Source organism: Thunnus thynnus, chromosome 4 (assembly GCF_963924715.1).
Source record: "Thunnus thynnus chromosome 4, fThuThy2.1, whole genome shotgun sequence".
Taxonomy (NCBI): Eukaryota; Metazoa; Chordata; class Actinopteri; order Scombriformes; family Scombridae; genus Thunnus; species Thunnus thynnus.
The window spans coordinates 5,178,198-5,189,824 of NC_089520.1; the positions used below are offsets into that span (position 1 = coordinate 5,178,198).

Consider the following 11,627-nt stretch of genomic DNA (forward strand, 5'->3'; position numbering starts at 1 on the left):
GTCATTTAGTTTGCATGGAGATACACAGTGTTATATGGATGACCAGAGAGGAAAACGCTTTAATGTAATTTTCTGATTTGTCATGATCATCTAAACATGTCAAGTTCTTCTTTGATCATGACGCAATTATTCAAGGATCACAGGAAAAGTGTTGCAATAGCTTATCAAACATCTTGTCATATCATCATTACATTGCATGTTTTATGCTTTAACTTTCTAAAAGTTTGTCAAAAACTGAGAAAATCCCTCTTTACTGGATATCTCTACTGATAAAATATGACCTCTTAAATGTGACAAGCTGCAGTACAAAGATGCATGTAGAAGAAGATCAAGTTTGTTTTAATTGTTGCTGTTCACCATAAAGGTCATAGATTACTTAAAGTCATTTTTATTAAAAGCCATAATGATGGGATGTCTTACCGACGCAGTCTGTCTGGTGGGCAAAGGTTCCCTCTGGGCAGCTGGACAGACACTTTCCTTTGTACAGCTGGAAGCCAGGCTTACACTTGGTGCAGAAGTCCCGGCTGAAACATTGCTCACAGTCCGTAGAGCGACACTCTGAGAGGACAGAAACACATCGCAGATCCAGTTAAAAGACATTATGGAACGGTTGTGCTTTTCATAAAACTGTCCTGGAGGAAACTACAGTCTCTTATTAACCTTGCGGACCTCATTTTTACTTTACTCATTAAGGTAAAATGCAGGTGAGCAGGACAGAAAGAAAAGATGGAGCTGTTTGAACAAGTTGCACCAGTTTAAACAATGAAGGAAATGCTGCTGGTTCAAATGGAAGGCCCCACGAAATGTCATCTTTACTTCCTTAATGTGATGTGTTTCCTGTTGAAACAGGATGTTGGGCGGGACATCAGAGGGAGAGGCAGTTGATTGGATTTGAGAGTCAGAAAGGCTGCGTTGGTCATTTATTGATGGTTTTATTTGTTGAAAGTTGTTGAAAGTAGTTTAAACTTAATTAGACTTTAGGTACTAAATCAGAGAAGGCTCGTAGGGGCGACCTGCAGTATTTTGCCTTTTACATATGAGGACTTGTTGCAAAATGTGTAAAACATTTGTGTTTACCGCTCTCTTACTGTCGGCGCTATCGGCCCTCACATGCTACTCGGCCCTCCAGTGAAATACAAGCAGTGTGAAGTGTGAGTGCCGATAAAGTTTTGAGTGCAACAACTGTTCCAGGAAGCTCAAGTCCTCATTTCACTGAATCTTAAAAGCTTAATACGTATACAGACTTTGTGAGTGGTGATTCGACCAATGAGAATGGTTCCTATCATTGCTGATATTCTGTATTTCTATTGTGTTTTTCAGATCAGAAAATATTTTAATCATAAATGTTGCTCTCGTGTAGAGGAGTGCCATTAGTACTGGGGTCAGTCTGCTCACTGATTTCAGTTTGCACTTGAAATCGATGATGAATGAACTCCGTCTGAGTTCTGAGACGAAAAATATGCACTATGTAAATGTTTTTTTTTTCTTTTATTGGATCAGTATGACTCTGGAATTAATTAAGCAAGGTGCATCTCAATAAAGGAGCTGGTTGAGATGTGTTGTATGGGAATTGTTTATTGTAACTTGTTAATTCTTTTCACCTGACAAAATAATAATAATGATAATAATAATAATAATAATAATAATAATAATAATAATAATAATAATTTCCTACAGTGGTTTTGTCCTCAAGACAAAATGAGTCATGTGTGCTACTATGACTGATCTGTGCAGGTTAGATAACTCTTACTCATGCAACGATTGATGTCCTTCCCTCTCTGTCCGTAGTGTCCAGCGGGGCAGGCGTGGAGACAAGTTCCATGGTGAGACATCCCCTCCCTCTGCAGGAACAGGAAGAGACGCTCGGGGCAACGCACACAGCCGTTGTCACGGGAACACTCCAGACAACTCTGACAGTCCTCTGTTGTCTCTCTGTGAGCTGCAGAGGAAAACAGGAATCGGATTAAGACAGGAAAGATATGAATAGAGAGAGTATAAGAAAAGTAGAGGAGGTTGAGATAGAAGGAGAAATATATAACAGGCAGACTTTTAACTCTACATGTTTTCAAATTAAATGCAAAATCTTAAAATACCTGTCGTGTTTGAATTTGATAAAACACTGACGTGATTTACAATTATTTTCTAAAATTCTATTCATAGTCATCTTACAATGTAAGGTCAGAGGTCACATCATTTAAAAAGGTGTTACATGGAATTATTAATGCTTTTCAAAATAAAACACACGATGCCTCTCTGTGAAATCCTTCCTCAGAGTAGTATAGGTTTTTCATTCCATCGTATAGTGCAAGTAATTATTTCATGTGATGCGTTTTATGTTTGTTGTTTTAAAGTTTATTGGCTTTGACTTTTTTGGAAGGGGATTGGTGGGTGGCGCCTGTAACTGCTGTCTTTAAAGTCTCAGTATGTAATAAATTTCTTTTCCGAAATGAGCGGGACACCAATTACAAAATGCTGACAAAATACTTGTATGGAAACAACTCGTGTGCATCTTGGCTTAGTGAGCAACGTGAGTGTGCTGTTTAAGAGAAACTGGTCAAACTGGACTAAATTATAAACTTTGGCACCGAGTACCTTTCAATTTTACCAAAAAAAAATAGGCCATGCATGTAAACTTCTAGCGTTGTCAAATCTGCTCTTTATGTCCAGCACCTTTGTTCTGTATTATTGTACGCACATCTGTTTAATTGAGGACCGTCAGCCAAAACAAAATGTTCTCTGCTGTAAAATAAAAATCAGCTCAAGACCTTTGCTCACAAACTGAGAATAAATTTAAGTACAGAGTCATTCTTTGTTTTCAAGAGTCTCGACTGTAGCAGATTTGTGTTCTGAAATGTGTTGGACATGATGTTGGAAAATGAATGATCCGATTACAAGTGTTTATTTTCAGTATGACAAGACTGCTAAACTGTCAGTATTGTTGTCTGCGGCTTTATAAGTGTACATGCCAACAGAATACACGGTACAGTATATAGAGAGTACAGTAGTATGCTGCTGTCTCTTGTAGGTGTGCTGGTTCTGTATCCTGTTTCATTATGAATTTTGTGATATATTAACCTATGGGGGAACATTTAAAAAAAAAAAAAGTACACTTTTTTTCCTCTGGCACAGAACGTGAGACAGTTCTGACAAGGATTGTGTAGTGTTCTGATGATAGATTTCACGTCTTTGTAGCAGGACAGTCCGGCTTACGTCTAAGCCAAAGTAAGTCTTATTATATTATAACAGGGAGCAGCGATGTCTGCTCTCAGATACACACAGGACTCGACAGACCATGTAGGAATGCTTCCAATCCGACAGGGATAAGGAGGGATATGGAAAGACGGCCAAGGTAGGATGGAAAGACGGATGGAATGAAGTAAAGGCGGACGGAAAGACGGATTGTATGTACTGAGGAGGTGAAAGGCAGGCGGTGAGTGTGCATGAGTCTGAACAATCACGGAGTCTGATCTTCACTAAATACCTGTGGCCGACTGCCGGCATCCTTGTTGAGCGTGTCTGGAGGTGTGTGTGTGTGTGTGTATGAGTAGCTTTGGAGTTCAAACAAAATGCAGTGTGTGTAATCAGGTCATTAAAGGTCATAGTTCATGCAACTTTACAGCCATATGATCCATCTGAACATCCACTTACAATACACCAATATAAGGAAATTGCTGTTTCATAGGTAAAAACAAGATTTATTAACAACATAACTATGAATAAACCTTTGTAGATGGTCTCATTTATTTCGTATGGATGTAGATATATTAGAGAGGTATTTGTAAATCTTGATGGAAAACAGCATGTTGGCATTTGTTGTGCGTCACTTCACAGCTAAGGTCGACAATTATTTGACCGAGGGAAAACAGGAGAGTACTCCCATAAAAATATATTATATATTATATAAACAACAAAGTGCATGCATTGAAATAGCAAGTTACTCCTTAAACTAATGCACATTTGATTATAAATGAAAACCATAGCAAAGAAATAGTCTAATAACCTCTTAAGGCTCAGACTCGGCAGGACAAATCTTTATTTTTGGTCCTTACAAACTCAGATAATTTGAGTAAAAATGCTGAAAAAACAAACTTCAACAGAGATTCACAGAGATTATTAACAAGGCATCACAGACTGACTTCGTGCCATCTGCACGGCAGCGTTCAAGTGAAATTAGGAAGAGAGATTGTCTTCCTTTATCTGCCTCCTGGCGCTGCAGGAAGTCCTGCTGACAACCCTGCAGACCTTTAGTATTATAACTATTCAGTGTGCTGAAAAGGCTTTTTAACAAGCACTTAACTCCAGTTACTTCAGATTAGCCGCTCACTGGCACAGAGAATTTTTTTTTTGCTGGCAGTTCCTGGGTGTGAATGTAATTCATCAAATGAAAAAAATCAGTGTGTGTGCTATGTAGAACAGAAATACAATTAACAGAAAAAAGATCAAAGGCTTCTTTTAGAGCTCCGATTATGTAGACGATCAATCACAAAGGGAGAAATCCATCACAAGAAGAAGCAGTAACACTAGTTTCTCTACTAACAGGAAATGAAAAGTAGCCACTGTTGTTTTTTCCAAATTTGAGAAATTTGCTACCACTCACTGCGACCGCATTTAAAGTTGTTAAAAGACATTCTGGGAAATATTGTTGTGAACTAGAAGAGGATAATTAGGCTGTTTTTCTTAGGTGCTTCATGGATTCATTGTTTTTATCCTGTGGGTGATCTGATTGGATGAAGATAGATGGATGATTTTCAGCCAATTTGAGCACCAACGTGTTCTATAAAGGTGGTCTGAGGATAAGTATAAAATAACAACTGTGATGCCTTAAATGTCACAGAAAAAAAAAATGGATTACAAGGATGGAACTTTTTTAGGTTTTCCCATGGAAAGTAGAGCAGTTTGATGTTAAAGAGACAGTCCAGTGACAGGTGAGTGACAGATCAGATCTCTGAAACAGCCAGTTTGTCCATCAACAGTTTGAATCCTGCAGGATATTCTCTGGCAAAGATGTTACTAAATCTCCTCAGGCATGAGCTAAATACCTCACATAAGGTCAAACGATGAATACGGTTCCAAGCTGTATAAATTCTACGACATTAAACAGCCATGCAGAACAAAGTGTACAACGTTTTTTTTATTTTATTTCAAAATGTCTTAATTGATTGAAATTGAATAATGTTATAGAAATGAATACTGAACATCAGTCATTAAAAATTATAGCTCACTCTGGACTTGACTGTGTTTACAGTTAATGAGATGATCCAGCTTTGCAGAAACCAAGGCTAATAGTGCATTTGGGCCCTCATCATCATTTTGTGAAGTAAAACTTTTCTACATGCTTGTTCTCATATGTTTGACGATGTGCAACAGTGGGAAAGTGTGGAAAGTTCCACAATTACTGAGTTTATGAGCTGTTACCCTTGATGGGCTACTAGTAAAAATATCCTCTAACTAATATATCTATAACATTCTGTGATTTACAACGTCTGAGCTGCAGCGGAGTTTATTCTTGGATTATTTACTACTATTATTTACTAACTTTTTCATTGGTCCACTTCATGTGATCACCTGCACACAAACGCCAGGTAAATACAATCACAATCACATGGACGTGATGTTTCCAGTTAGAGTTGAGTTGACAAGAATCACCTGAATACACATTAAACACTGTATGCTGCGCAATGGATTATGGGAAACCGAAGGCCACAACGACTTGACGGGTTGCGTCTTCCGAATTCTGGCAAAAACAAGCTGTTTTCTGCTAAATATGGAGGAGTCTTTGAACCTTGTCGGCCAGTTATGACATATAAACACCTTCGGAAACTGTAGAAACGTTACTGACAGCAAATACATGGAAATGGCCAATCACAGTATACGCTACTGAAGGAAACGATGCAGAAATGGGGACCAAAACGCGGCGTAATAGTCAGTGACACATTTTGTCACACTTAAGAATACTTGCTCAGGCTTCGAACTCAAAGTTTAAATGACTCTTCTGTCAGTTTGCAGTTAGCAGTGCTCGTTTAGGTAGCACTAAACAATGACCTTTTGACCTTGCATATGTTCAGGATGCTTTCAAGTAATCTCAGTTTAGCAGGACTGAGAAGAGTCATTATTAGTTGAGAATAGGGATGAAAAGAGGACGATTAGGTAAAGAGGAGTTCAGTGTAGAGTAGAACAGACCAGAGCTCCCCACAATAACCCAGGGACCCATTTCTCTGAGCTTTGGGACCTCACTTTGAGGTCTCGACCCATTGTCTGAATAACAGTTCTCTGCACATATGCAATCGATCTGCAGGCTTAAGGGACTTTTAGAGAAGCGGCAGGTTTAGGTAGCGTAAAACTGTGACCCTTGACCCTTGCATGGGATTGCACTGGGTTTTTAACAAGCACCAGGTGTAACAAGCTCCGTCGGGGTTTCAGGGAAACATGCTAGTACTTAAAAGGGACCTCCACCCTAAAAACCAAATTCACACGATGAGGTGGAGGTAAGAAATGGATTTGCAAAAGACTGAATGTCGTGGCATGGTTGTTTCTAGTGGTTATGATGGATTCGCCGCCATGCTGTGAGAGCAAAACAACTGAAGAAAATGCTGATTCAAGACCTAGTTAATATATCCTTTTTGGGGAAAATGTTACTTGGTGTTCACTGTGTCCATCAAACAAAAAAATAATAATAATAAAGTCCTTTTGCAGCTCCTCCAAAGCATCATTACTGAGCAGTGAGCTCTATTCTCACGCCAGGACATCTTATCTTAACATCTTGAGGTATCTCATAGACTTTCCTTTAAGTGCCAATCTTCTATACACTCTAACATTGGGATTGACTTGCTAAACTTCACATTATCTACACTATGTTTATGTATCAGTTCATTTTATAGTGTATGCATGAACTTTGAAATACATGTATGCATGGTAGAATTTGCTGTGAATTGCTTTTGCTTCAATTTTTTTGAGGCAGATTAATCTTGACATGTATTTATCTTAAACTTTTGGCATATCCTTAAAACTCCAAGTCAACACATCAGTGACAGTGGATCAGTATGACACTACATGCGCTATGATGTCAGATATCAGCCTGTGAAGTTCTTGTTGCAAAATAAAAAGATCACAAAAAAGGTAAAGGTGAGTTCAGGTGGGATTACTCTCCACTACCTCTGTGGCAGAAATTGCAAAAAATCCAGTTTTAGGGTGTGTTTTCCGTGTAACATACGGCAGCCGCCGCTTCTGTAGATAGAGCCAACATACCCACAATGCACCATAATGTGTACATTAACAAGAAAAACGTGCCAGGTGGGGTGACGTGTTAAAATAACACAAGATGTGCAGTCCCTAATAACACACGTGTGGATGTCCAGGCAATTGATACCAGTTGGGTTAAAAGATGTGCAGCTATTTAACACATTTTTTTCACCACGTGATTTCTGAAATTTGTACGGAAGTTAAGAGTTACATCTTTATGTTCTCGCTGCAGGTTTTAGATGAAGATCTTCTCTCAAGTGTGACGAGAGAAATCAGTTGCCTTTGCCCTTGTGTTTCTACTGAAATGAAGCTTGGTTGTTACAGTGGTTACGTCAATGACATGAGTCCAAATTTGAGCTTATATTTAGAGTAATTACGGTAAAATGAAACAATCATGTATATCAAATGAAATTGATGCAGGAGGTCAATTCAATCATCATATTTTGTCATATGTAGCTGCCTTACGTTGTTTCCCAGAAGGTTAAGATCTTCTCACAGGTGTACAGGTGTAATTTTTTGCTGTGGATTGGTGATGACATGATATGTCTTCACTGATTGATCTCACTGCTGTCATACATGCCCTGATGAAAGATTCATGTCGAAATGTGTCAGCGGATTTGTCAGCCTATTGATTGTAGAAGAAAAATACCCAAAAAATCAACCCCTGATGTCATTCTCATGTGATTTTTGACCTTATTAGAATCACGAGACAACAGTTTAACCAAATAAACGCCCCAAAATATACAATATATATATCCTATTATAACATTTTTATCAGTTTTATCTCACTATCCCTGAAGTCTCCTGTAAAACCAGTCACATGTGCTCACAATTACTTACAGTTACAGAAACACAAATGGCATTAATGGACATAATAATGGTCTCAACCTCTTTACTTCTACGGTTCAACTTTCCCGCTCTGAAATACTTCAAACCGTTTTAGCTGTGTGTGTGTTTTAACAGCTAAAGGAACCAAGTCCAGATGCGACAGATGAGAGGGTGGGAGAGTCGGGGAAGGGAGGGGGCATGAGGTGAGTGTTTGAGGGGTAAATGAAGGAGAGGAGAAGGGGAGGGGGAGGATGAAGAGGCGAGGGGGAGATGAATAAAACGACAACATAAATCTCTCTGATGTGAGGTGATGAATTCTGACAGCAGGTCAACCTGTCATGCCCATAACCACCATTTGACCTTTCAGACCTAAAAATGGTATCTTACTTAAAGCTGTTACGCTCTCTTAGCGTCAAATACCTCCAACAGAACAGAAAAGTAGTTTTATATGATTTTAAGGAACAATAATTTTATACAACTTTGCACAATGCCACTGTAAAAACTGCACATTTTGTGTAATTTTTGAACATTTACTCAATTATTTTACTTGAAGGCTGTATTGCACATTTCCAATGCATGAGCATCAATAGTTTTTTTTGTATATTATAATATTATGACATATTACAAATAAAAAGTTTCATTCCATAAAGTTATGTTCTTTTAAACAAACCAGTCATTTTTTAAAATTTCTGTAATTCTGTTCTTTTAAAAAATAGATGTCTTTATATTCAATTTGAGCATCCTACTTTCAGAAAAATATTATTGTTTTTGTGCATTATGCATATTATAGCAGCTGGTTACAAAGTATAATTTTCAATTTATATGGCATATTTTTCATGTGTCATATTTACATTTCATTTAAAGATGTATCATATGTATTCTTCCTTGGTAATTGTCAGTCTGACTGTGTTAAACCTGCTTGCTATACGTATATTTGAAACAGTATAATCTCGCTGTCACAAGCTGTTATCTTGAACGAGAGTCAGCGGCACCTGATGGCTCCGTGCAGCCCCTTTAATCATTATCTAACGCCTCACCGCTGGTCGGCTGACGGGGGCAGTGAGGGAAACGTCGGAAGCCAAAATGACGGCGTAATTGAGACCGGATCCCCCTATATTAGTCCAAATTCCTGAGGAAATGCCAAACACCAGTGAGCGTGATGGTCACCACATACCTGTGGCTGTGGTCAGAGCTGTTTTCTAGGGGATTTTACTGATTATCCACAAATCTAGATCTCAGGAGGATTTCCAACCGCTGTGGAGTGTCTGCTGGCGCAGAACTTAACAAGGACGGACAAGACAATTCGGCCACATATAACTGTGAAACACGCAAAAATATTAAAAAAAAAAAGACTGGTGGGGATAAAATATGTCAAGGATTCATTGATGATCCAGATTTAACATGTCCTGTAATGTGTTTGATTCTTGATATGGAGCAATAGATAGAAAAGCTGCCACAAAATGACAAATAACATAAATTCAATCTCTACAGCAGCCACTGGATGTGATAAATGGTTGTGTCTATTGTTTAAGGGCCACTGAGCAAGGCATTGAACCCCTCGCTCTTCTTTCAAACAAGTCCTCCAAAATTAAACAGCACTGGGTTAGATTAAGTAAATGTTGATGTTGTTTTCTGCTATTTTCTTTTCTTTCTACCAACACTTGCTTACACGTGTGTAATGAAACCATTACATGATAAAAAAATAATAACTTTTGCGCATTTATACAAGTTTTTTTATATATATTATATTTTAAACCCTCCCCTACTCTCTCTCTCTCCAAAGTCATAAAGTTATTTGTCAATATACATCCTATATTCAATTTACCCTTAAGTGATCATTAATTTAATAACATTTACACGTTGCGCATTTATATTTTTTAATCAGAATCGAGCCAGTTCCTGTTTCGCTGACATGACCATCATGTTTAATATCAACTCAGTTGCGCTCTCAAAGTTGAGATCTCAGAGATTTTACAAGAACAGACTGCACTAACTGCATGAAGTCTCATTTTAAAGGTACAACCCCAAAACACCTCTTGAAGTTTGTTTCCCCCAGCGTACTCACCACTTTGTTTCTGCGTGACGCCGGACCCCATCCTGATCACCTCACATAGCAAGGATATCACAATGGCAAAGAGTCGCAAATGCATCTGGGCTGCTGGCAAGCGCCCGCTTCAGCGCCAGGCTGCGGACATCTGCAAGGACTCCAGGTGTGGCAGGTTGAAGATTTAGTTCCACAGCGAGAGACAAAAAGAGACAAGAAAGGAAAAGGGAAAAGACAGGGGGTTCATGAGATGAAGGGATGGATGAAGATGAGGTGGACAAGATAATCTTGCAGGCCCAAAGCAGCGATGAAAACGATGAGTGCTAAGGTGAGAGAAGAGAGAAGAGACAGAAGAGAAAATCCTCCTCTCCTTTGTCCTGTTTCACGCAGAAGATTTAAGGCAAAGATGAGGAGACAGGCGGCCATAAACAACAAAAGAAGAGCACAGGAGAGTCGCACAGACTGGAGGTGAGGAGAGCAGAGAGTCTCCTCTGCTTCTCCAGACTGGCAGCTTGGAGGGAAAACTCACCATTTAACTACCACTGTCAAATTTGCGATAAACGAGCTCCACTTATCCCGTAGCCATCTTTAACCCTTTATAGGGTGCGCTCTCAGGGCCTAAGTGGTTCCATATTTCCAGCTTGATCTTTAGCCCCCTCCTCCTGGCTCTATCTATTGTTGTTCAGCCTCTTCTTTTTATTATCCTTGTTTATTTTTTGCATTTACTGGACAGCTTTGTTTTCTGTGGCAATCCTATTAAATGTGGGTAAACTTAATTTGACCACCCTGAAAGGAAGAAAAACAGCTGGAGAGCAGCATAGTTGAGAGTTCAAAATTTGATTATAGCCCAACATGTTTTTGCAATTGATTTGTTGTGCCTGTTAGGGTAAGAAGTCAGGTACGAAGTCTGCAATTTATAAGTCTGAGATGAATAGGTTGAGTTAAAGACAGACTTTGTTTTATAGTTATTGGTTATTGTATGTACATGCAGGTATAAGGCAAATCTGCCTTTTTGGTTGATCATAAACCCTCCTTTTCAGCCAGTTACTGTTAAGAGAAAGGATACTGGATGAATCATCTCTTCCTTTTCTCAAACGTACAAGCGTCTGTCTCCAGGCTTCCACGATTTGTTCACCAATTTGATTACTGCTGACATATATACAAGATACATAAAATGTAAGATGCTTCTCCTTACGGCCAAAAAAAACCCTGCTTTTATCTCTCCCGTAGGTTTTGTGAAGATTTTGGTAGATTTATGTCATAACATGTAGAAAACCTCGCTTCATTTTTCATTGTTTGTTAGACAACAGTTCAGTGGTGTATCCAGGACATTTTTACTGGGGTGTCCAAGCTGTTAGTGCAGAGTGGCCATGGCATAGAGAATGGCAGGTGATCAAAAATACACATGTTCAATGCATCACATTGTTTCAAGCTATGCACAGATAAATCATAAATGAATTTCAAAACTCATGTTAGCATGCATTGTAATGTTTGTACTCCAGACCAGGTTGTTGTT

General features: G+C 38.8%; 1 protein-coding gene across 2 annotated transcripts in view; it reads right to left on the minus strand.

Moving 5' to 3' along the window:
• The window catches only part of rspo4 (R-spondin 4), a 43,129-nt gene extending 32,536 nt beyond the window's left edge, over window positions 1-10,593 (minus strand). For both annotated transcript variants that reach the window (XM_067586292.1, XM_067586293.1), the window contains exons 1-3: window positions 10,133-10,593; window positions 1,751-1,939; window positions 421-558 (exon numbers count right to left, since the gene is read on the minus strand). In XM_067586292.1, the coding sequence (XP_067442393.1) occupies window positions 421-558; window positions 1,751-1,939; window positions 10,133-10,217 (412 nt within the window). In that variant the 5' untranslated portion in view covers window positions 10,218-10,593. The remainder of the gene's footprint in view (window positions 1-420; window positions 559-1,750; window positions 1,940-10,132) is intronic.
• Between the last annotated feature and the right edge of the window lie 1,034 nt (window positions 10,594-11,627).